We start from the raw sequence: 26,761 nt of genomic DNA, 5'->3' as shown, positions 1-26,761 counted from the left end.
CGTTAAGAACATTTAACCTCGCGTTTGTAGTTCGTGAAGGCTGGTTTTGAGTATTAGCCATTACAGCACACAAATTTTGACGACGAAGGCTTAAATTATGCATATTAAATGAAAAATTATGATCCTCGTCTTTCAGTTAAATATTTTAGTTTTCGATGTTCTCATTTTTCAACAAAAATACAAAAAGTGCAGATTTTAATTTTCTATAACAATGCCCGAACCTAAGTTCACCACACGAGCAGATTTAACCACGGGACAAGTACAATGTCAGTCAAGATGGACAGGACAACGTTGCATGTTTTAGCAGCCTTTACGCTTAATAGTGCAATACCCTAGGCCATCTATCGTAACGAAGACGTCAATTCATAGCCATGAAATATGAAGCATGGTAGGCTCCAACTTCCTTCATCTAACTATTCAAAACATCAATAAACACGTAGTATTTTTGGGTTTGAAGCACATGCCATAGTCTTAAACAGGATTTTCCACATTCTCTGTCATGACCTTTGGTCTGTAAAGAGCCGTTTTTACGCTTCTCACTGAAGCAGATTACGCTTCATCCGAAGATTTTGGTCCTGCCTGGTCTTCAAATTCTTTGCTGCATTTTATGTAGTATGGATTCTGTTGTAAATTGAAGGTTTCACGGTCGGTCTATTTCAATGAAATGAACGATTGAACACCATCATCTGAATGTTTTAATGTCAATGGGGCAATATGTAATCTACATAGCTAGTACAAACAAAATTATAATGTGTGTACACATGATTTTAATGAGTGTGAAAGACTTAAGTGGATAATTAAAACGAGTAAAATTGTAAAACATATAATGGATGACAACTTCAACTGTTATTGTGAGGAGTGATTATCCAATAGGCACAACCTATCGTCTGATTTCAAACAAGCATTACAGAACCAAACTGAAAACTGAACGACTGGCCTTTAAAAGCTGTAACTCGCAAGTTCACATCTCGTGTGGGTGCCATCGGCGTCTCCTTGCAGATGGACATAGCCTACAATGCTACAATGGACTTCACTATAGCAGGCAACATGCACAGTCCTGCGAGCAAGGAATCCCCAGCCAAATCTAATTCGCTTGTCTTGCTCTTTTCGCAGGTTTTACATTAATTACGTCACGGAGGAGATCAAGGAACCCGCAAGGTAAGTCTGCGAGCATATAAATACCAATACAGAGTAAATTGAATGTACACATTTCAGTGGACTGTCGCGTTAATGGTGAGGTGATCGCAAATTTCAAGCTGTGTACTTTGGAAGGCCTGTCGCGTAGATCATTGGTTGAAGGCGATACGCGATGCCAGTAAGTACTAGACAAGACCAAGAAAAGCCTAGCGACTGGTTGGCCAGTGTAGCGAACACGCCATTTACAATGAATGTCGTCCAGGCTCAAGTAGTTGAGAGAAGATGAAGATAGTTATTGAAGTTGACATGTCAATACTGCAAATATTTTTGTACTGTTCCATCTTGTATGCATGCGAAATTTAGACTCATTTACGACACAAAGTTGGCACGCCACCTGAAAGATTTCGTACGTATGTTTGTACTGAATAGGATGAAATAATGTACTAGCCCGGGCGGTTAACCGATAAATTTTTCGATGAGATCGGGAATTTTTTGTGTCATGCTAATTCCTAACGGCCAGCTTCCCAACATGAAATAAAACACTTGAAGTTGGCGATGTAACTTCATTCACGTGTAGCCAGTTGTAGCCAAATCTAAAAGCGACCGTTTTTTGATTTTATTTTTGGGCATAGATGCTGTTGCGGCCATACACGGCTAGGAAGAATGCTATACTCGTTGTCTACGGCTTTGTCTTGTTATAAGAGGGAATGCAAGGGTTACAAGTCAATATTAACAAAATGGTAGACAACGCATAACTGAGTTGTCAGTACTGAATTACTTGACCTTCAGATGTCCGATATGTCTATACCAACCCACAGGACTGTGACCAACCCAATGTCATGGGGTTTGATAATTTATTTCCTAGGCAGTACGCACAAAGATAATATGTATTGATACTAAAATAAAATGAAGCACAAAGTGGTTTCCTAATAAACAATTACATTTAAAACCGATTTGTCTCTGGGGAAAGTGACATATGAAAGTGACATATGTTTCAAAACTACAAATGAATGGAGGACAAACCTGATGTGGAGTTAATCGACGGATTTGATAAGGAAAGTCAATATGAGTACAGTGCGTATATATGATTGCATATTCTCCAGTGCATCGATACTAGATCTGTTAATGACTTAAATAACAAAATTGTCGCAGCCACAATGAACTATAAAGGCCATTGCAAAGACCTAGCCTGACAGCCTTTAAGTATATGCAAACTGCCCTCACTACTACGCGAATCAACTCATCCGCCCAATGGATGCGTGTGATTTCTTCCGGGCATACGACAAACCCTAATTTCTATATGCTAAATGGCCTGCCAACTTATCAACACTTGACATTGGACTCCTGAAAAAGACTTCGTGGAATCATCGCTTTTTATTTCTTCTGTCTAACAAGGCGTATCCTGCTACTAATAATGTATGTCGCGATGCCCAGAGGGAGTCGCGTGAAGGCTACTCTTGCTTTCATGATCATCTCGAGTGAACCGGTCATTCTAAATATGGGCTGATAATGCGTTGGACACAGAATAAACCAACCAATTAAAAGTTTAACAGGGTTTGTTTTTGCCAGCAAATCTTTGTGAGTGGAGTTGTTAAAAAAACAATAAGTCGTGGATAGAGGATGTTTCAGACAGCTGCTCTGAACCAAAGATGTTTGATAATAGATCCAAAAGAATATACCATTGTCATGCCTTTCAAAAATGCTAGACTATTCTACAAGTCCTCTTTTAAGAGGTTCAGAATATGCCATTTTTAATTCCATAACCTACGGATTAGTATACCTGTTTTTTCCGAATCTCTTGAAGCAAAGTGAAGCCGCCTTAGCGACTCCTGGACGCAAACAATGAACAATGTCACTCCGAATGGTACTTGTAAACTGCAAATTTCTTCAGGGCGTTTGTCTTATTTGCAGGGTGAATCACATCCAATCTTACGCTGTAATTAAATAAAGGGAGAGATTTTGTGATTTGTTCCCAGTTGTCATGTGATCATTCTGATAGCACGGTTATTCTCGTCTCGCATGTAAAACTAGAGTGTGTATAGTACTTCATACGATCGGTCAGCTTTGCCGGAAATCAAAAGGAGAGAGTGCATCGGTAATGCATGGCGAATGGAAGAAAGTAAGGGTCAAAATATAAACCACAAACAAACTTACTTGGGGTGTCTTATGCCAAACCTTCGCCCTTAATTTTGATGCTGCTCAACAATATTTGACAGAGTATCGACAAATGGATGGAAATTCATTCAGACAAACCTTTCGAATTTTACGTGTTTGTGCAAGCAATTTTAAGAAGTTCCAGAGAAAACAATTCTGGCCACACACTGTAAGGTTTCGCAACATTCGCGAAGTTTATTACTTTCTCAACTGTTTACTTTGATAGTTCACACTACTTATGCCGAATTTCAATAATTATATTTCGTTCGTCAGCAATGAACGCTTACCTATCTTGTCTGTAATCCGCTCACCAATTGCCCAGATAGACACAACTTCATTTTTTCAAACACTAGACGTATGTATGTATGTATGTATGTATGTATGTATGTATGTATGTATGTATGTATGTATGTATGTATGTATGTATGTATGTATGTATGTATGTATGTATGTATGTATGTATGTATGTGTGTGTGTGTGTATGTGTGTATGTATGTATGTATGTATGTATGTATGTATGTATGTATGTTTGTGTATATGTGTGTCTGTCTGTCTGTCTGTCTGTCTGTCTGTCTGTCTGTCTGTCTATCTGTCTGTATGTATGTATGTATGTATGTATGTATGTATGTATGTATGTATGTATGTATGTATGTATGTATGTATGTATGTATGTATGTATGTATGTATGTATGTATGTATGTATGTGTGTGTATGTGTGTGTGTGTGTGTCTGTCTGTCTGTCTGTCTGTCTGTCTGTCTGTCTCTCTGTATGTATGTATGTATGTATGTATGTATGTATGTATGTATGTATGTATGTATGTATGTATGTATGTATGTATGTATGTATGTTTGCATGCATGTATGTACGCATTTTTCTGTTTGTATGCATACGTGTCTCCATAGCACATTTGCATGAGTCCATGTAAAACAAGCAAACTTACAAAGAGCATATATAAATCAGCACATGATCTGCAAAGCAAATACCAACTTTACAAGACAAACGGTTCAGAACTCGATAAACATACAAAAAGCTGTCCTTAAATAGAAGGACAACTGCAACTACTCTTTTTTCCCCTGGCTGTTTGTCAATGTTCGTCACCATTAAAAGGAAATCACGACAAACAGCAGAAGTAACAAATGGTTTGTAAAGACTTTACCCGCTCTAAGACTTAGAGAGGAGAATGTTGCCTCAGAAACTTCGTTCGCTTGACTGAAAAAATGTAGATCGACATTTGCGCCAGATGCATCACGGCTTGGAAAGTAATTATTCAAAGAAAATCGGTGAGTTTGCAGTGAGACACCATGCGCGAATGGATTAAATAACCGTGTCAGAACAGTGAGGCAGGTTTTATTTGATTTCCATTTTCATCCAGACAGAAAAATCGATGGTCTTTTTGCAAAGACTGCGAGACTTCCTTTTTACAATAAAATAAGTGGCCGTGAAATTGTTTTCAGCGGGATTCAGGGGGTTTTTTTTTAATTCTCACGAGGGAATTGAGAGATGCGCTCTTGCTTTGGTGGCTGAGCGGCGCGGTGTCGGATATTGAATCGCTTCCGTGCGTTTGCCCACAGTGCACGGATGATAACGGAGGTCTCCTGATCGATATGGTCGGTTCCGAAGATATGGACATCTATACATTTTGATTATTTCGAACGAAATATTTGATGAAAATATCGATTGTACTCGCTGGAGAAAAATGGTTTGGTTCTTGACATCAATAAATGGATGCCATTAATCAAATATGAAAACAGTAATAACGTTACGAAAAACTGTTATTTTCATTTAGTCTATCTTTGTGTTTTTATTGTTATTCTTTCCTATTGTGTCTTCCATATGTCACTTCGTGTGACTCAAACACCAATTGTGTCTTTCTGTTTAGATTGCGCGCTGACAGCGACATGAAAGCCTTGTACCGGAAGGCCCAGATGTTTCTCGCAAAATTAAAATCGGTTGGCCGTAAATGGAGACAGTCGGCGAATCTAAAAGTGACGATTCCTGGGCTGCACTGCGTCGGTACTTCAACATGTATTTGTGTGAAAAGCTGACACATGTATGAAAGAAGCACTCATCGATAGACTGTATATATTTTGCGAAATGCTGACCTCCGCTTCTCTCTACTTTATTAATAGGTAGACCGTAACTGAAATAACGCAGGTGTCACATAAACACCTATTTCCTATTACATTTGCCTGACGGGCAGGCAGGCAGACTATTTCAATACGTTGTGGAGAAAGCAGAGCTGAACGCCGCAGGGGCCGTATGAACAATTGCGTGTAAAGTGTGCCTGAGGTGTGAAGATAATAGCGAAAGCTTTGAACTGTTCTCAATGAATGGGAAAAGTTTGCCTGCTTCTGTTGCGATTTGACAAACTCTACAATATCAGAGATTTTTAAAAGGATGGGCCGATAGGCATGGTATACTCGGTAGAATAAAACGTGCCTTATTACTAGTATGTATCCTAAGAGACACAAAAATACGTACATTTGCCATCTCTTACTACGATTTGGAACCGTAAATTGTTAATTCTCTCGGCGTATAAGCAAGGTATTGAGTCGAGATGTTCTAATTTCGTAGCTACTAGCACTAATTGTAAACTTGAGACAATGGTTCTGATCTGGCTTATTCTCGAGATCTTAAATTCACTGTTGTTTAAATCGCGTGTACAGGCTTAGCGAAATCAAAGATTCAAACAAACTGGTGTGCATTATTAAGAATCTAGCGAGTCCCCCTTGCCAGGTTGTTTTTGTTCGGAGAAGAAGAAGAAGAAGAAGCCGACTACATAATAGTCCAGTCATTTTAGGCCAAAAAAGGGGGTAACCCACCACAAATTGCAACAGAATTTATTTTTTCACCATTCATCTCAGAAAAACCCATATAAAAACATATCAAAAGTCTTCCAAAATCCGAGGAGTGGAAAACCGCCTAATTTGCATAAATCCAAAATGGCCGCCCCGGTATTATAGTTTCAACGCTTTTGGCCACTTACTGCCCAATATTGGTCCGATTTTAATAATTTTTTTTTATTTCCATATACCTTGTACATTCCTTCATATTTTAGACATTTTTACAATAATTCCATCGTTATTATTTACAAAACAGGAACATGAGTCCGAATTTTACTGTAAAACAATAGTATTCTCACACACTATGTCTTGTAATCAATACTTGTTTTATTTTATACGATACAAATGTCTGTAATGTGAATAAATAAATAATAATAGATAAATAGATAGATTCATAAATAAATAAATAAATAAATAAATAAATAAATAAATAAGAAAGAAAGAAAGACAAGAAGACAAAATTAATCATCAGTTGTTGTTCGTCTTTGCTAGTAAAGGGAAAGCAACGTACTCCACTTCATATTTGGGTCGTTTGCGTTTTGTGTGTGATATTGTGTATCATGTAAGTGTATATCATGTTTGGCTGTTTTGTGTAAAATGTTGCTCAGCCATGGCGAGACGTACCCGTAATCTACGTGTCTTGTGTTTATCCGCACTGGAGCGGAGAGATTGCTGTGACACTACGATACTTTGGCGCTACGTTTCGAAAAAGAGTTTTCTGGGTACACACTTGGAGATAGGTTCGGATTAGAGAGACAGAATGGCCGGAGACAGCTTTGTATTGTGTCTTAGTATGACAAAGTTCAAAGATAAAAAAAGGAAACACATAAACAAGAATCATAGAATGACAAAAATAACGAAAAGTCACAATAGAACAAAATTGAGCACTGCATCAAACAACTCAGATTCATTAAGAACCTATCGACACACAAACTCACCAACATTGAAATCAACGTACTTAGCAAAGGCTTAAAATTCATTCCCACAACAAATCGTCCTAACAGAATCCACCTGTTAGGGGACATAAAATATACATTCCGAAAATGAGACTCCGATATATCATGAGACACAGACCGTACAACACCCAGTCAAAATGAACTCGAAATGGATCCCACATACAACCGAGAACACAAAACTAGAAAATTATTTGGAAGCAACAAAATTGGCTATTGTTAACACACCTATTCGAAACACAAAAAACAAACATGACACGTGCAGAACAAATAGTGTTCAAAACGCTATCAAAAAACAAGAAGATAACCATCAAACTGTTTGATAAAGGACGGGGGACAGCAATTTTAAACACTGATGATTACATAAGAGAATGTCAACTTAACGATCAACAATACTACACAAATTGGCGACAGATGACACAAAAAATACAAGAAAGAACATACCGGTACACAATCTCATAACAGAAATGTACAATGAAAAACACATTGACCATCACACATATGAATATTTGAATCCAGTCGATAGAAAAATAAGAACGCCACTTTGGTACCTTCTATCGAAAATACACAAAGTGCCGCCACCAGGAGCTATGTTCGTAGTACGGCCAATCATAAGTGGATGCACAGTCCAACATTTCACATATCAGAATTCATTGACCATTTTCTCGAACAAATCGTCAAGAAAGAATCAACATATACATCAAAGACAACAGACTTTATACGGAAATTAGAGACAATCACAATTCCGGCCAAAGCGACACGTACTAGTAACACTGGATGTAATTTCCATGTACACGAATACACCACATGATGAGGTAATTGAATCAATCGGCAGAGCATTAAATTAGGAAAGATCATCAAACAATTACATAATCAAGCAACCACCAACAAAACACATGATAGCTCTGCTAGAAGTAATCTTAAAAAAAAACACACATTCGAATTCAACGATGAATTCTACTGGTAAATATGGGGATGCTCGATGGGGTCCCCGTCTTCTCCAAAATAGCAGATATTACATTTCATGAGACAGAAACGAGAATAATACAGAAACACAAACAACAAATATCGACCTGGCTGAGGTTCAGGGACGATGTTTTTCTGATTTTCATCGGAACACAACACGAACTCAATGAATTCATATCAAACATCAACAAAATGCATCCTACTTTCAATTTTTCATTTGAAAGCTCCTCTCAAGAAATCACGTATTTAGACCTATCTCCAAGGTCGTCGATACAACAAAGAGAATATTCTCGACATCAACACACACACAAAGCCAACAGATACATTTCAATTCTTACAAAGAAACCTATGCCATCCGGCAGCAACATTCAAAGGTCTGATCAAGGTGAATCATTACGATACATCAGAACATGTAACAACGAAATTGATTTTACACAAAAAGTCACACAATTTAGTGAAAAATTACAAGACCGATCAGAGAGACAGATCATAAAAGCAGAAAAAGACTGCTTGAACAACAAAAAGAAAGAAATAACGCCACCAACAATACCAACATATAGCCCGTACATAGAAACGACAAAAATCAAGCAAGCCCTGACAGAAAACTGGAGTGAACTTGAAAAAGACAAAACACTAAAAAAACTGTTCCAAAACCAACCTATAATCGCATATATTTATTAGAAGGAACAGAAATATAGGTGACACACTTATAAGCGCCAGACTTCACAAAAACTACAATAGCTCAAACTCAGGGTCACACGAACCTACACAAACACAACGAGATCAAACTGTAGACATTCTAGCTTCCCTACTTGAACAACAAACGTAAGTGGAACAACATATTACCAAATTAAAAAATCTAACAATCAATCGATTGGTCTCACCAATCAAAAATGAATTTTAAGTGGCTGATGAAGAAAACTCTGTTTTCAAAACGTAGCGCCAAAGGATCGTAGTGTCACAGCAATCTCTCCGCGCCAGTGCGGATTAACACAAGACACGTAGATTACGGGTACGTCTCGCCATGGCTAAGCAACATTTTACATAAAACAGCCAAACATGATATACACTTATATTATACACAATATCATTCACAAAACGCAAACAACCCAAATATGAACGATGTGTGGAGTTGCTTTCCCTTTACTACCAATACTATTTAATTCCCATGTGATCTGTACACCTTCCAGGAGACTTTAACCCCCTCTCCCTTTGCTCGGCTCTCCCATGCTGGCACACCCTGTCAATTCAGACGCGGCTGTTTATCTACAATTTGGGTAAAATAAACAGCATTTGGGAAACTGGTAATTTTACAATTACCAGCTAGTATTGAACTTCATGTTGAGTTTCACAACTATGGTGACAACCAGTGTACCCTGGTAACACAATATCAACACACTAGATATAACTAGACTTCAAACCAGGTTGACTGTGTTTGATATGAATAAACCGCCCACTTTTTATAGGACAAATGTTCTAAAAAATGCGTAAGTTCAGCCGGTGGCTTTTAATGTGAAATAGGGAATAGGTTATTGGCAAATTAACAACCAAAAACAAAATGGATACATATTCTGTATTAGTTATACTGAGATTGCTTTCAATTTTATTTATATATTTCACACCATATACGTTAGCATCTTGCAAAATTAGACCAGTATTGATTGGAAGGTGAAGTGTGTTTGTGTACCATTGTTTTACCCTGAAATTCAGACTTGTGTGCCTGTTTTATTAATAACTACAATTGGAAATGCCCTAAAAATGTTGGAAATTAGAAGAGAATGTACAATTTATAAGAAAATAAAAAAATATTGTCCAAATCGGACTGATATCGCGCAATATGTGGTCATAAGTGTTGATTCCATAATACCGGGGGCGGCCATTTTGGATTTATGCAAATTAGGCATTGTTCCACTCCTTGTGTATTTATTTATTTACTTATTTACTTATTTATTTATTTATTTAACATTACAGACATTTGCACCTTATAAAATCATGAAACAAGTATTGATTAGAAGACATAGTGTGTGAGAATACCATTGTTTTACGATTATGTTCCTGTTTTGTAAATAAAAACAATGGAATTTTTGTAAACATGTCTAAAATATGATGAAAATGTACAAGGTACATGGAAATAAAAAAATTACCAAAATCGGACCAATATTGGGCAGTAAGTGGCCAAAAGCATTGAACCTATAATACCGGGGCGGCCATTTTGGATTTATGCAAATTAGGCACTTTTCCACTCCTTGGATTTTTGAAGACTTTTGATATGTTTTTCTATGGGTTTTTCTGAGGTGAGTAGTGAAAAAATAAATTCTGTTGCAATTTGTGGTGGGTCATTTCATATTTTGACTGGACTATAACGTCACAGAGGAGTGCCGTAAGCACGACCTACGTCGGAATTTTCTATTGCAAAGCGCCGAAGTTTAATACGAACTTAGGCAATAAATTCGCATTGAATATTTGCAATTAGATGATCAAAGTAATTGCTATAGCATAAGGGTGGCCTTCAACAGACCAAGGACGAAGGCTTAGTTATCGGAGGAAGCATAATCGACGTTTAATCCTCATGTCCGCAAATCAGTTGACCGTTAAAGTTGACAATCTCCAGCGATTCTTCACACAGTAGATTATATATTGTCACTCTCATCGAGTTCTAGTTTAGACAATTACCTCCGCCTCAGGAACTCTATCCTTGAGCACTCTAACGGGAAATGTCGTTGATTAAAATTCGCAGCAGCACTTTGCAGTGACTGGGTGAAGAAATGCATAGATAAATGCTGAATTTGGATCTCAGGAGGTTCGTCCTTTCTTAAATGCGTGCAATCTGTACTAAACAAACAGACAAACAAATCACACATACGCTTACACACACATACACACACACTCACACACACACACACGTGTATATATATATATATATATATATATATATATATATATATATATATATATATATCCGCATATATATCATGCACGCATTTTTGTGAGCATGCTGAGTACCCTCTGGTAGACTTCCATACAGTTTCTGACCGTTTTAATTAAGATCTGTTTCAAAGTAAACATGCTTGAAGGCAAAAGTCTCGTTTCAATTATACGGGACGTTTTCAATTAAAACCAACCCACACGTGTCCATCGGCAACAAAAATTACAAGTAAGTTGCTTCGATCTCGAATCGATTGATAGGTAATAAATTGTCTATAATTTTATTGCGTGATAAAAACAATGACAGCAGCTTACAGGGAATGTTGATGGGCACGACGTTTCCAGTAAGATCCATTTTCTAGAGTAAATTATCATTCCATATTCTTCAATCTCAGAGTTCTTTGAGTCTCTGCTATTTGCTGAGACAAAAAAATGTCAAAATTTACATTTGACTCGAAAAGGGGCGGGACGTACTTGAAACTGAGAATGTTTGTTTTGAACCGCTTTTGTGGCGAGCAGTTTTACAAAATTAATGTAAAAGTAATATGAGGAAAGATGTAATTTCAGGATTAAGCCTCGTTAATAATGAAGTACTGATATGAATTATTAACGTAAAAGGACAGTATTCTTTAATTGATATTTTCCACATTCCGCCCTGGGAATCAACTTCTTCTTTTTGTTCTGTCAACGTTGTCCACCCTTGCTCTAGTGTCTCTTTGTTGTTGAAAGTGTACTCATTACAGAATAGAATTCAATCAGACGATATATTGATCAGTGCGCCTCGCGCCCGAAGCTTGTGAGATGTGTAAGGACAAGGGCGTGTAAGGATAAGGAAGAGCTACCCTTGCTTTGTTATACATCCCCTGTAAATCCCTCCCCCAAATTTAGTTGCCATGCTTTGAAAACATCCATTAGGTTTTGCAGTACATATTGCATGATAAAACTGATAAGGACGCTGAAACGGTCCTTCCGTACTGGACGTAAACTGAAAACAGTACCTTGCGCATGCTATCCTCACCATTTACTTCGGTAGAGGGCGCGGCTTTACTACGTCCGCTCTTCGGTATAAGCTTTAATTAGGTCGTGAAACTATGAAAAATGGCAACCTCACGGAGGAAAATTGTCTAATTTGGAATATTAGTGCCCTTAGATTGCAGATGACGTGTGATGCATTGACAAAATGGTTAATTCCACGTCCCTATTTTGCGGGACGAGAGAGAGACTTGATGCGTCGTACCTGACTAAGTCAACCACTCATTCCACATAGCAGTCTCATCAAATCGATAACTAGACTGAATAATCGCATTTGCCAGAAATCACGATCTACAGATTAAGATACAACATACAGCTCTGTAGGACAGGGTTTTTCAACACCACAGTTTAGACATTTTCATTACAAGACGCCGCTAGGCTTTTACGGCTTTTCATTTCTGAATATATTTTTTTCCGTCGCAGTGCAGCTGTGTCTTCGCTAATACTGTCCACGCTGAAATCATATATAGTGACAGAGGCCAACTTCCCGTTTCCGCGGCAAAACGCATCAATGATTTTATGTCATTCTTTGTCGAGTCATCATGGTTGAATTTCGACTTCGATTTGTTATGATAAGGAAAATGAAAAACCATTCACAGTAAATATACAAAAAAACTAATGACTATCGAATCTTAGAAAATGTCAATTTGGTGAGATTCGTTGTAAACTGTCGACAGACAGAAAAGTCTTCGTGAATCTGGTCAAACAAAATAGTCACTCCTGTAACCAGGAAATGACGTAACGTCACTCTACGGTCATTGATTTTTGCAGAATTTAATACTTGCCGGTCGGCAGACAGAAACACCTTTAGAAACGCTTATCTCGATTCTGAAGTTTTTGTAGTATTTTCACTGAGTTTTATAAGTACTGATGCAGAGAATGCTAAGGAAAATACGATATGAAAGATGCATCAGTGCATGCGTTCGGTCCTACTCACACATACCCAATACTAGAAACTACATAGTATTGAAGATTCTGGACGATGAATTTAATTAATGCTGATTCAGATTTTGTCATGCGCAGAGGCTTTTTCAGATATCACACTTCACACAGGCTTTCCATTGAAAATTCCTCTAAACACTGTAAGAAACAAGGTTTAGGGGTCAGGCAAGTGTTGGCAAATTTTACATTTACATGGAAATAAATGCAATGTTTAGAAAAATAGTGTTCACGTTTGGAACCAACATTACACTCTGAAACAACCATTAATCCTATATTCGGGCAACTCACAGCATTCTCCGTTGTAGAGGGCGTGCTGTCTATGTCTTCCTGTGTTCATGAACAAATCTTGCTATAATTACTTCTGTTAGTTTGAATAGCGCGAAACACAAACTTTTTTCAGGTGAAAGACAACCATCAAATCAATATGTCTTACATTTGGGCCTCGGAGACCCTCACGTATCCCTCTTAATGAACCTGTGATTCCAAATTGATTCGTTCACTAAATCATCTTGTCTAGATCATTACCATACTCTCTACTGTTTTAATCCAGTGATTACAAAGCCGCAGGGCTAAGCGGAGGTCACATCTGTTTTTAAGAGAACAAAGTTGTACACGTCAGTCAATCCTCTATCCTACATACATCTTCCATTAACGTCGCTTGCTTGAAAGTCTCTTAGTTTTTCTCGCTGGAGGGTTTCTAAGATTTTTCTCAGTGCTCGATACATACACCCCGTGCATGTACTTGCAATATATTAATAATGTTTCAGCGTACTGTATTAATTATCATCAGAGGCACATTTGAATCATAGTCAAACCGATAATATGTAAACAGGAGATGTATGTCTGTCTGTCTGTCTGTCTGTCTGTCTAGATAGATAGATAGATAGATGGATGGATGGCTGGATGTATAACTTTGTGGTGCCAACTTTCAAATACTGGACGCTTGGTCGATTTTGTGAATGTAGTATATCGAAAGCGTGCCAATATTCCTCGCGGTGCGAATGTCGAATTTCATTACAGCAAGGTAGATGTAGATGAAAAACAATTGAGAGAAGGCTGCACGTCAGCTATAGTAAATAACCTGTTCAAGCATATACCCTGCAGTGTCTACGGTTCACTACACTTGACTGCATCCCCAAGGGCTTGAACTCAGGCCTTGTGAGTGTAAGAAGGTGCCAACTAGGCGTTTCGAAAAGATGTGGCAATTAAGGAAACAACAAAAATACATTAGGGAAGCGGTTCTCGCCCAACGTAGGACATTTCTGGTTCCGCTTCGAGTCGCGTAACCTCCGAGGGAAATTCGTGCAGTGTCACAATGTTTTCGATTGTGTGGACATGATTTTCGAGAATTGTGGCGACACGGGACAAACTAATCGGCAAAATCATACAGTTTATTGGCAGACATCTCCCGGGATAGAATTACAGAAGTGTACACGCCCTAAGCAACAAGTACAATGCTATAGATTTACTTTTTATCGTATGTTGCAAAAGTTTCCTTTACCTTGGAATGCAGAGAGTGGAAACACATACTAGCATTTTCGTCATTTAAGTCAACTGCTAATCGTAAACCAAGCGATGTGAATTGCAGCGAAGTAATAACAACGAATCTGATACTGCGAAAAATACTTTTGTACGAGAACTACCCGTTCTTGCCCATGAAAGTCACGTCTGTTGCCATATATATCCATGTTTTAGCGGGAAAATAGAGTCACATATTTCTCTAACTTTTTGTCCTTCAATCATTTTGTATGTGTTTTTTGTAGAACATTACCGAAGTCAATCATCATATCTATGTGTATAGTGACCATTGTCTACATCCTGACCAACGTATCGTACTTCACTGTGTTGGCACCGGCTGAGTTGCTGGCATCAGAGGCAGTGGCTGTGGTAAGTGCTTTGACGCCAACACGGCCTGGATACCCTTGTGCATGAAATATAAGTTGGCTAGTAAGAACCTTTTCTTATACACAGCACTCGTTTAAACTTGCAGGGCCGTAGCCTGCGGGGATAGAAATTTTCAACACTGTCAATATGAAAATTTATGTTAGTTACCAAAATCCTAGCTAAGGTAGGTTCTGCGTCCCCCTCCCCCCCGGCAATTTGGTCAGGCTACGGACCTGTTTGTCTTATGCAACATTTTTCTTTGCCCGCACCGACTTCAATGGTCATTCCATCACGAAACACGCTCGATTCACGGGTTTGTATTGTTATTGTGGCAAAGTGTAAGGATTGCCTCGTAAATCAGAGAAACGTATGAATGTAGTGATATGACAATGAAGAGACGGTAGTTTTTCATACCCTATTTTTTTAATTTAACTTTTTTTATTTTATTTTGTCTTATTTTATTTTATTCTCTTTTTCATTTTCTGAGATGAATGAAAACGTTTAATTGGGTTAATCACAAAATTAGATAAATAGACAACTGTTTATTGGCTATTGTAACATTTCATTTAAATAACTTTATTCACGGTGTCGTGTAACTTATAATACTAGCTCTTGTAGTTATATGATTAGTTCTAGCATTTCTAGCAATGCTTTAAGAAGAGATAAATTTGCCAGTATCGGTGAACATAGTCCTTTTGCACGAGCACTACTCCATCGTTTTATTCTCAAAACATGTCTTGCCCATTTTCCCCCAAAGAGGAGTGTAGTAATTTTGGACAGAAAGGGAGAGTCCACTATCCTGTAACCATGGAGATAACCACAAAGTTGCCTTTAAAGCTCCATAAGCTGTATCTTTTGGCTATTTTTGAGAACTTTTGTTTTGTGGTTTCCCACACTTTCTGCATTGAATCCCACTGTAATTTACTGCCAAGTATTTAGCATATCAACACAACCTATATGAGTATAATCTACATTGTTATTGTTGAAAATTGTATTCAAGTCTGGACTAGAATTTATTTGTAAACAATAAATAATGATCACTACACACATACAAGCTGAGTTGACAAAAAGAATACTCGAAATTTCAGCATGACAAACGAATTAGGGCCAGACACGGTAGTTGATATACAGAAACAGAATACTGAAAAACTTACAACAAGTTACAGCTTATGTCCCTTTAAACCTAGCATTTTTATGGTTTTGTCCGCCGCGATTATTCGCAGTGCTTCCCGAGATCACCATGCCAACAATGATTGTGCAAAAATATCAAAAGTTCTTCATTGCTCTCTATATAATGTTCTTCGTCTTAGATTGCTTTTATGCTACTGTAGTAATTGATTTAATCCGCGCTTTCCTTTCCGAGCGAGCGGCATACAATGTTGAAGTGCCCAATTGATGGAAATATTTTTATTCCTATTTCCAAACACGGCGACTCTTTCTGTTCGTTGAGATAATTGAAATAGACGTACCAACGCTCGATTCCATAACAACAAATTGTACGATACATTTCAAATCACATCTGCAAAACATCGTATGTCTGAAAGTCAAAACATGGCTGCTCTATTATTTTGTGGCTGGTGTAGGCTAAAGTGTGTCTACTTTTCTGATAATGTTCAAAACTTGATATCAATTACAGTAATCTTTGCTTTTTGGCCATCGAAACGAGAGGAAATATAAAACTAATTTTCTGACTGGAATACCAGATCTACCCGTCGTCATGGCAATCCTTTAATGGGTATTCGTCGATTTTATTTTACGTTGCCATTAGGTCCGAAAATTGCCTTGCGAAGGTTTAAGCTCGCTCAGACTAATCCCCCACCTCGTAAAAATTTAAGCTACTTTTGTTTACGAATCAAATTCGGAAGATTTTAAGACCTTGAATCGGATATCCGTGCGTAAAGTTTGATCTGACATTGCCGCCGAGGGCTGTGCGTTCAACTCCACTGCAGCACTAAGAGCAAATGTTACGATAACAGCTTTTTTTCCCGAGGACGCGTAATAGCACACAATTCTGGCAGATAACCTTTGTGTCCTGAGTTTACTATGAACTAATATCAACTTTCACAATCGTAGGATATTTCATGCTATACATCGGCATAGTCGTTCATTTGGATGGGAACGAACAATCTTGCATTTTCAACACACAAAGCAATAGTTAGTAAACAATTCTCTTATCATGGAAACTAAAACGATAGGACCGAAAATACGTAACCATTTTCTAAATTACACATGTTCGGCTATATCGAATCATTAAATCAATTAATTAATTGATTGATTAACTAATTAATCGGTTAATTGATTGATTGATAGAATAATTGATTGATTAGTTAGTTGATTGATTGATCAATTGCTTGCTTTTATTTGTTCGATCATCTGCTTCCTCAATCGATCAGTGAACAATTATGTCGGTCATCTAAGTATTTGTCTATTTATCAGTATTGCATAGATAAGATTGGTAGATACTCGTAATTACTAGGTTTTGATTCTCATAATTACGAGAATTAAATTCTCGATTTTAATTATGAGATGTATTTCTTACAAAAATGGCACGAATACGCTTCCGTAAAACACAATGTACTAGTACGTCTTTCTTCTTCTTTTTCAAGTCCTTTGCATATCGTGCATTTAGTTCAATGGCTTGGACCATACCTATGTTTGTAGCGCTGTCCACTGCCGGAACCGTAACGGCGAATTTGCTAACGACCCCAAGGTAGGTGTTAGTTGATGACCCGGATGTTGGTTGCGTTCATGGAAATAACGTTCGATATCAAGACATGTGCTTTGCATCGCACAAAAATGAGATCACTTACGGGTTCAACCATAGTTTTGAAACATTCTATCAATTGAAATACTGATACCCTTTGTGTTCTGTGAAATAATGTAAACTTTCACAATCACAGGATTTTTCATAATTGCTAAATATAAAATATCAATCCGATAGGAATGAACAATCTTGTAATTTCGTCGTTTTAGCAACAATGTACTAACAAATGCAAGTGTCCAGACTATGAAATGAGCATCTTTTTTCCAAATACGTTAAAAACCCGGTCGAAGACATATGCTTTCGACTCAGCTCGTTAAAATCACAGAGATCATCTTTTAATCTCATCTGCAGGATGTTTTTCGTGGCGTCCAGAGAAGGTCATCTTCCTGATGTGCTTGCCATGATACACATAAGACGGTTCACTCCGATTCCGGCTGTCCTTGTCACGGTAACGATTACTGCTTTTGAATTCATCATCTTAGATAAATCCGCTTTGTTTTCTCTCTCTCTCTCTCTCTCTCTCTCTCTCTCTCTCTCTCTCTCTCTCTCTCTCTCTCTCTCTCTCTCTCGTTAAGGAGCTTTGCTTTGATTTTGATGTGTTCAAAGACTCAGAGATATTGACATTATCAAATCCCTGACGCAGCTGTAAGACTTCTTTCGGATTTGTTTTAGCTTCTACTTAGTACACAGGGTAGAAACCCTCGTTGATATCGGCTTTTTTGTGAAAGGTCACTCCGAAACAAAAAATATAACTTCTTTCTGTGGAGAGACTCTTAATTTGGCTCTATTACGCCAAATAAATATAATATGTGCGTTTCCTGTAACTCGTTCGACCCAGGTCAACCCCATCGTGACTCTGGACATTTTTTTCGCATTTTAAAACAATTTCGAGTAAACTCTCTAAATTTTACCATACTTTATGGGTCTCGGCCAACAAAAATTAATTTTAAAAAATCACGTACCCTAGTTTCCGGAGGTGTGTTACAAGAAACATATCTATATGTTTTATGTGAACTTATTTCAAACAGCTTGTCAACGATATGTCTGACGCGGTACTTTAGGGTCAGATGTAGTTCTATCACGCGTGATTTTGTTATATTTTGAAAAATCTACAAACTGAAGTAAGAAAGCGTTGTTGTCCTTTGCTAAAGCGTAACAACGTTATTTACGTTTTTGTACTCTTGCAAGGAACAGTACGTATGCATCACAATTAATTTGCATGTAAGTATAAATCCGGACTAGACAGTGCCCAAGATACGTTAGCTTATATTTTACAGTATAGACAAATCAGCTGAATTCTGCGCATAAGCAAGGAAGAAGCTAGACGTAGTCTTGACACTGGACAGAACGGAAACTCATAAATAGATTTATGTTGCTTATTGCTACGATAGTTTTCAGATATTTTCTCGCTTATTTTCTTCGATGAGAATACGACATTGCATTTTCTAAAGCACTGGTTCTTACGGTCAGAAATTAATAGAATGCCCTCTGGAAAATGTAGCAGTTGATATGCGAAACACGCTAAAACCACTCCCCGCATGTACAACGTTAGATTGATAGGTGTACTCGCTTTGTGGTATAGGTTTGTTAGAATGATAATAAAATTTGCATGTCTTGATTTTTAGGGGTAGTTTTCATCGCTGGAGCACAAACGCTAGCATGAATTCTAATAGATTGATCGTTTTGTAGGCGAGATACAAGGTACCATCCCGAAGGTACTATAACAAGTGTCTTGAAAAGTGCTCCCCAAGGAGCCGTTCATTTTGCCACGTCTTGCTCAGATCCTTCTTTTGTCAGCAGCATTCTACCACAATGCAATGCGTGTAGATCGAGACATTTTTTTACCTTTTGAAAGCAGGAATTTTGATTTGAATTTAGGTCAGGGTGAACAAGAAACCTTCATCAAAAAAAGTCAATTTCGTGCCAATTGTCAAAATTCGTCGATGGCAAAATAAAGGAAAAAATTGGGACAGAGCATAGACATGATAACGTAATAGACGTTGCGGGCAGTGGATAAAAATTGATTCTGACAGTATGTTTGTATGGGTCTTCTTTTCCAGCTTCCAATATGCCTTTTGATGTTGATCAACGACAACGTATACAGTTTGATAAATTATCTGAGTTTCCTCCGATGGTTATTCATCGGCCTCGCCATTGCTGCTATTCCTTATCTGCGATGGAAAAGGCCGCATTTACAAAGGCCTTTCAAGGTAGGCAAGGTTTTACCTTTTCTTATTTTTAGTAGCGATCAGTAATGACGCCGTGACATGGGATATTTATGAGAGTGAAGAAATCTGTTCGTAGATCAAGCTATTTATAGATCACTTGATAAGAACAGATGTAGGACATGCGCGCGCGCTCTCTCTCTCTCTCTCTCTCTCTCTCTCTCTCTCTCTCTCTCTCTCTCTCTCTCTCTCTCTCTCTCTCACTTTGTGTCCTTCTCTTATCTGCCACGAATTTACGGCCTTTGCAACTGTGTTACTGAGGGGGGTATGTCCTAGTCAGCCTGTCTGCGCCTTTCTCTGTATCTCACTCGACCTCCCCTTTCAGGCGAACTTTCAGGCGTTACATAAACACTCGCGGTTACGTTTTCTTAAAGCACTATTGTGACATTTTAAACGAATTATTCAAATTATGCGTGCTATAACATACCTAAAGAGACAATAGCCGTAACGCGTGATAATGTTCGTATTATAATTTTTGTTCTCGAAAGCAAGTACATTTTGTCATTGGTTTCACGAAAGGCTGTTGTAAGACAATAAAGTGTTAGCCTTGCAAATATAATACAAGATGTGCAAGTAATGTTATTGTCCACGCGCGAATCAATGTTCATCATCATTCAGCTACCAACAATTATATGATATCAGCATATCAATGGTTCAAATACAGCGATCTGATTGGTCGAGACGTGAACACAACCGTGCTATACTCGCGATATAGCACGGTTTGAACACCCGTGAGCCTCAGCAAGAGAAAAACAAACACCTTTTGTGATGTTTTACGCCAAAGTTTTAAATAAATATACTATTTTAATATGACAGCAATAAACCACCTCAGTAACTGCTACACCACGAGATTTTATCCATCTTACGGCATATATGCACTCACTATCGCTCATACATATCAGTCGTGAGCTGGTTCAAATCTCGTGGTATACCGTCGCATGAGTGTTGTTTGTTGCCTAATTATATTGGACATTACAAGTATAAATGCGACCTTAATGAGCTGAACAATTAGCAGTTCACAGGGATTTTCTACCAAGACAAGGACCCGAACAACACAAACAGAGCAAACACTAAAGCAATTAAAAATGCACTAACTTATCATGTTGGACTTGTCTGCTGCCTTCGATACGGTTGACCATAATGTACTCCTTCACAGACTTCAATTCCGTTTTGGCATCACTGGTAAAGCTCTATCATGGTTCGAATCCTATCTCAACGATCGTAATCAGCGTGTAAAGATAGATTCATTTACATCACCCAGCACAAATATGACATATGGCGTCCCCCAAGGTTCTGTTTTGGGACCAATTCTCTTTACACTGTATACAGCGCCACTTGAAGACATCATTGTCAAGCATGACTTCAACTATATGTTGTATGCGGATGACTCGCAGATTTATGTTGTGTGCAAGAGACCTGATGAAGTGCAAGTTTCTCTTGAGATATGCGTAGATGAAATTCGCAGGTGGATGAGATCCAATATGTTGATTCTCAACGACAATAAGACAGAGGTGATTCAGTTTTCGTCACGCCTGAGATCAGATGCGGTGAAAATTTCCAGCCTTAGGATAGACGAGTTTGATATCGCCCCGTCCACTTCAGTTCGCAATCTTGGTGTTAAACTCAACAACGACGGTTCTGCTTCTGATTATATTAGCCATGTCTGCAGGAAAGGTTTCTATGCACTATCTAGAATTGGCAAGATCCGCCCATTATTGGACAAACCTACAACGGAAAAGATGGTTCATGCATTCATTACGTCTCAGCTTGATTATTGTAATAGTCTCCTGTATGGTGTTAATAAGACTTAGCTGGATCGCCTACAATCACTTCAAAATGCTGCGGCTCGTCTCGTCTCCCGGACTCGGAAATTCGATCACATCACACCTGTTCTCATTGATCTTCATTGGCTGCCAGTTGGTGCTCGCATCAAATTCAAAATTTTGTTAATCACCTATAAAACCATTCATCGCTTCGCACCACTGTATTTAATAGATTTGCTTAAAATTTACACCCCAGTGAGAGATCTCAGATCAGCTGACTCTTTGCGGTTGGTGCCACCTCATGGAAACTTTAATAAGACATATGGGCAGAGAGCATTCTCAGTTTGTGCACCTGCTCTGTGGAATTCGCTGCCGCCAGTGATTCGCAACGCCAGATCTGTGGACTGTTTTAAACGTCTTTTAAAAACTCATCTTTTTAATCAGTGCTATTTGTGATTGAGTTTTTAGGATCATCATCTTCTGTATGGTTTTTTAACTGGGACTTTTTAACTGGGATTTTTTTAACTGGGATTTTCAATTTATTCTGCTGCTTTCGTAATGATTTTTTATCACAGTCTTTTGTTTTATTTTATTTTTATCAATTAATTTTTTACATTTTTTATCACCGTCTTTTGTTTGTTGAAAGAGAATGGTACAGGTGTTGATAGATTTTGACATTGTTTGTTTTCCTTTTCTTCTATTGCTGTTGCTGGTTTTTAGTATTTTTTTGTTTCTTTTTATAATATGTAAATCGCACTGACACGTATGTGTAGTGCGTGTAAGAAATAAATATTATTATTATTAAACGTTACAGCTAATGGAACCTACGATAATGAAAGTCCTTGACAGACAGTTATAATAGTGGAATTACAGGTAAAATTAAAAAACTAAAAAGCACGGACAGCCCTTTAATGTGTTATTTGTGATACAGGTTTACATTACCATGACATAGTTGCCGAAACGCCGTTCAATTAAGAATCACTTTAATGAATATTAATCTTATAAATTGAATATCGGCTGATTATGTGGCAAGCAGAATAATGTGATACCTGCCCGTGCAGTACATGGAGCGCTTAGCAACGTATTCGGCATCATGACGTCACAGCTAAAAGCTGTGAACTATTCTTTGTAGCTTCAATGTACTTTTTAGCATTTTTTGTAACGGGTTATAAGCCTGCTGCTAAACATGTTTCATAAGATAAAAGGTGCTCTCGAGTGAATGTTTAAAATAATTTTAAATTCGGGGATTCAAATGAAAACCAATAACAGCCTGGCTGGGAGGCTCTGCATAAGTCAGTGCACTGCAATCACTTGTACGTCACTGTGTAATTTAAAGGTGGCAAATTGGTTTAATGTGAATTTTGATGGTCGATATTAATGATGCCACAATGTGTTCCCCATACAAGCCCCTCTACAAGACATCGACTGACTGTGCTTCCAACGGAGACGATGAATGCAGGAGTTGTCAACTCTAAGTCGAGATATAATATCGATATTAAAACAGCATGACGCTATACTGGGGGTGTTAATTTGTCGGCTAGATTTTCGAGAGACTGTGGTTTTTTTATTAAAAAGTCATTAAAACTTCCAAGCTCCAAAAACCTCATCCAGCGTCCCGTTGTTAAATTGTGCGCAAATATTATTGCATCACAAGGGCCCTCCGGCGCTCCGATCCAAAAACGTAATAATATTCTACGTTTGCTAAGGGGGAAACTCTTTAAATTTGCGCTGAAACTTTATTGCATCTCATGTTAGAACATCTAACTCGTTATGTCGTGATAGTCTGTAACGCACGTACCCTAGGCCAATGTTTGTGTTGACCAGGTGTTTCATTTGCCAATGCTTGTGCGGAGATCCGCCGCTGTGAACTTGTTGTGTGAATTTCAAAGTGAGCACAGCAAAGGCTTTCTTATTTATTCATTCGCATATCCACAGGAGTAAAATCCCAATAACAGGCTCCATAGAACACACAAGTTACATACAAATTACACACAGACATACGATTGGCGCAAAACAAAAACTTTCAATGAACATACTAATCATGAATAACAATATTATAGTTTTAAAAAAGACTAAATATGTAGGAAATATCAATACTTGAATCAGAATTTGATTTATCCTTACAAGTGCTTAAAGAATATATGTAAAGGAGTGTGGAATAAAAGTGTTTACGAACATTTCTTCTGAACGAGGGCTCCAGACGTTTTTACGGAGGTTAAGGCATAGACATTTTGATGGAATAGAAATCTTCTCTACGTTAACTCTGACAAATGATTTAAAGACTTCTTAATATTGAGTCTTCATTTCGTGGTTGCCAACGATTTAGTAAAGATGTTATCAACCCTACGCAACGCGTACACAGTGAAGTCTGCATTTTTGACACATAAATATAGGGTTTTATCATTTGATTTTGATGCGCCGGGGGACGGGCGCATTTCCACTTGCTCGTGCATTCACAGTGAAAATTACCATGAGCGGAAAAAGGAAAAATTTAATTCATCTCCCACGGACGAATGTAATCGACGTGCTGTGCCAAGCTAATACCTACAGTCTCTGGGGCCACGTTCTCCGGCACACAGGGTGAGAGTGTAATTACAGCGATGTTTCTCTCATACACAGAGGCACATAATAGTCATTCATAGTAGTTTTCTAGCAATTTGTCGATGAAGTGGCCTTTAACAGGGGAAATTTTGTGTTTCGATTTTACCTGAGAGTTATGAAGAGCGAGTCAGGTGCAAGTTCAATTTCACAAAATCATCGCAAAACATATTTCGAAGGTACGATATACTGATTTTACAGATTTTGACATTGACCTTAAAATTTTGAGGGGAAAGCAGAGTTGTACGTAACTGCCCTCCCACTGGCATATGCGGGAAAATATGCCCTCCTACTGATGCCAACTGCCCTCCAGTACCTATGGTCTGCCCGGCCGCACGCCACTCCCAACAATGATCAGTTCAAGTTCTGCCCTCTTCCCTCCACTGAAAGTTCCCTATTGCCTACTAGTTCCATACATTTCATTTACGCAATTTTTTATCTGTCACCAAGTGTGCTTCCTTTTAGTAAAGCTGTCATGCTTGTAACCTTTCATTATGAACTGTGTGTCTGTCGTCGGGCTACACAGCTATCACAGCAATTGCAGAAGGGGACAAAATGGTGTGAGACTAGACACATACCGATATGCAGTGAATGAGACAGAAAGAATTCTGGCATACAGCTAGTCAACTGAGAGAGCGGACATACCGTATGGAAGTGCGCGGTATTTATTGGCTGAGCCAAGCCAGCTCTGTGTACATCTTCTATCTGCATCTGCCGTTCAAAAACGATAACCCGCCTCCCTCGTGCATACGGGCCGATATTCACGATATTCAACCTTGCTGTAAAATGCGAAACCAATGACGGTGACGTAATCATCTCTGCCGTTTATGACACAACCTCTATCAATGACGTGCCGGCACATTTGTCATCAAATATGTGAAAATGCCGAACAAACGCACATCGGTTTCTCTCGCGAAGAAGAGACACACTACGAACCATAAATTAAGAATTTTCGCGAAAATGATCACCCGGTGGGCAACATAAGGATAGTAGAAAGATACGTTTGCTTTTATCATCCCTTATCTCTGCCCACCTGTACATGTACTTCGCTGATTTTTAAAGCCCGTTGCTGTCACCCGGCAGCAAACAAAATAAATTATAAAGTGCATTACTTTTGTTGGTATACTGAGGTTGATGGCAGATGGCAAATCAGATAAGGCGGGAATGTATCAACGATAGTGATCGATTACGGCACTATGTCAGTATCTCGGGGGACGCTGATGATCTTTTAGCATATCTGATCTAGAATTAATCTTTTACGGCGAACCGAAAGATTGTTATATATATTTACACGGATATACATGTTTGATGCCTCTAACTGACATTGAGGGCAGTGTGCATTGGGTTGAGACAGTCAAGGGGGAAAGTAATGCCCAAGATGCCGGATCTCTCGTGATACTTATACATGGTTGATCAGTTCACGTGGGATGTTCAGGATTCTCAGGGGAAAGAGGTTTTTAAGTAACGGAAGAAATACGGGCTTAGACAAGAGATAAAATGCTTTTGAGTAGGAATGGCTGCAGGTAACGGGGCGTTTGTGATGTAGATGTCAGTTCGTGTTGTAGTTGCTCGCACATGTTATAGCATTGCGTAGCAAAGTGAGTGAGTTGCAATGTAAATTCATTTCCCCGTAGTTTCCTACAATGAAAATGCGTAGTCACTCCAACCTTGTTCGTCAAACATCCATAATTGTCACTAAAAAGAAAGTTGGTTAGGACTCATAACATCTATTATAATAATAAGGGAAAAAATCTTAGTACAACAAAGGTATATCGCACGTTTTCAGTCAGCGACCATGATGTAACGCTTTAGTTGGATACGAATGCACTTCCAAACTTAAAGGGTTTATTCTTAGGAATCTGTTGAGATGATCACATTTACATCCTTTGCGATTAATCCACCGTGACAGTAACGGACAACTCTTACCATCTTGTACTTTAGAGTATACCAAGTACTGGCAAAGTGTGTAATGTGTCAGATTGTCTTGCCAGGAAATTTACTTACTAGATTACAATTTCAATGGAAAACAATAGGAACCCTCCATAATCCTCCTACAGACTGGAAAAAAACTTGATCCTGATGGGGATCGAGTCCCGGTCTTTAACACCAAAAGACTTGACAGTCCGACGGCAGAAAATGGACTCGAAGAGCAAATAGACAAAACAATGAATGAGAAAACAGACGTAGATAGTGGACCTGAGGGCAAACGATCATAATATTGTTTCGCAGCCTTTGATAACCTATTCTGAGTAGCGGTGCCATCGATCTGAAAATGACTATCTTGTGCCGTCATCTCAGTATAATCTAGACTTGGTTCAAGTCGGTGAATTTAAAATCATTTATAATAGTTTCTCTTGTGGCTCTCCTATTTCGCACAAACCTATTCCGAAGTTGGCAGCCCTGGCCAGATTTTCCCAGCGATTAAATGCGTTACCTTTGAGTCTGCGCAATAGTGAGTTAGTTCCTACCTGTATAGCGTTCACCCCACTCATCACGTCCACCCACTCACGCGTTTCACATGCAAACGTCGCGTTCACTCCACTCCAACATCTTCAAAACATCAATTCATCAAAG

The 26,761-nt window shown here is 38.4% G+C and overlaps 1 protein-coding gene across 1 annotated transcript in view; it reads left to right on the top strand.

The window, feature by feature from the left end:
- The window catches only part of LOC139145136 (cystine/glutamate transporter-like), a 78,074-nt gene that overhangs the window by 44,155 nt on the left and 7,158 nt on the right, over window positions 1–26,761 (top strand). Inside the window, exons 4-8 of the mRNA XM_070716105.1 lie at window positions 1,114–1,158; window positions 14,717–14,840; window positions 17,444–17,547; window positions 17,953–18,049; window positions 19,662–19,811. Of these exons, the coding sequence (XP_070572206.1) occupies window positions 1,114–1,158; window positions 14,717–14,840; window positions 17,444–17,547; window positions 17,953–18,049; window positions 19,662–19,811 (520 nt within the window). The remainder of the gene's footprint in view (window positions 1–1,113; window positions 1,159–14,716; window positions 14,841–17,443; window positions 17,548–17,952; window positions 18,050–19,661; window positions 19,812–26,761) is intronic.

This window comes from Ptychodera flava, chromosome 12 (genome assembly GCF_041260155.1).
Source record: "Ptychodera flava strain L36383 chromosome 12, AS_Pfla_20210202, whole genome shotgun sequence".
NCBI lineage: Eukaryota > Metazoa > Hemichordata > Enteropneusta > Ptychoderidae > Ptychodera > Ptychodera flava.
The sequence above is the reverse complement of the archived record's forward strand: the minus strand, read 5'-3'. Positions and strand labels throughout refer to the sequence as shown.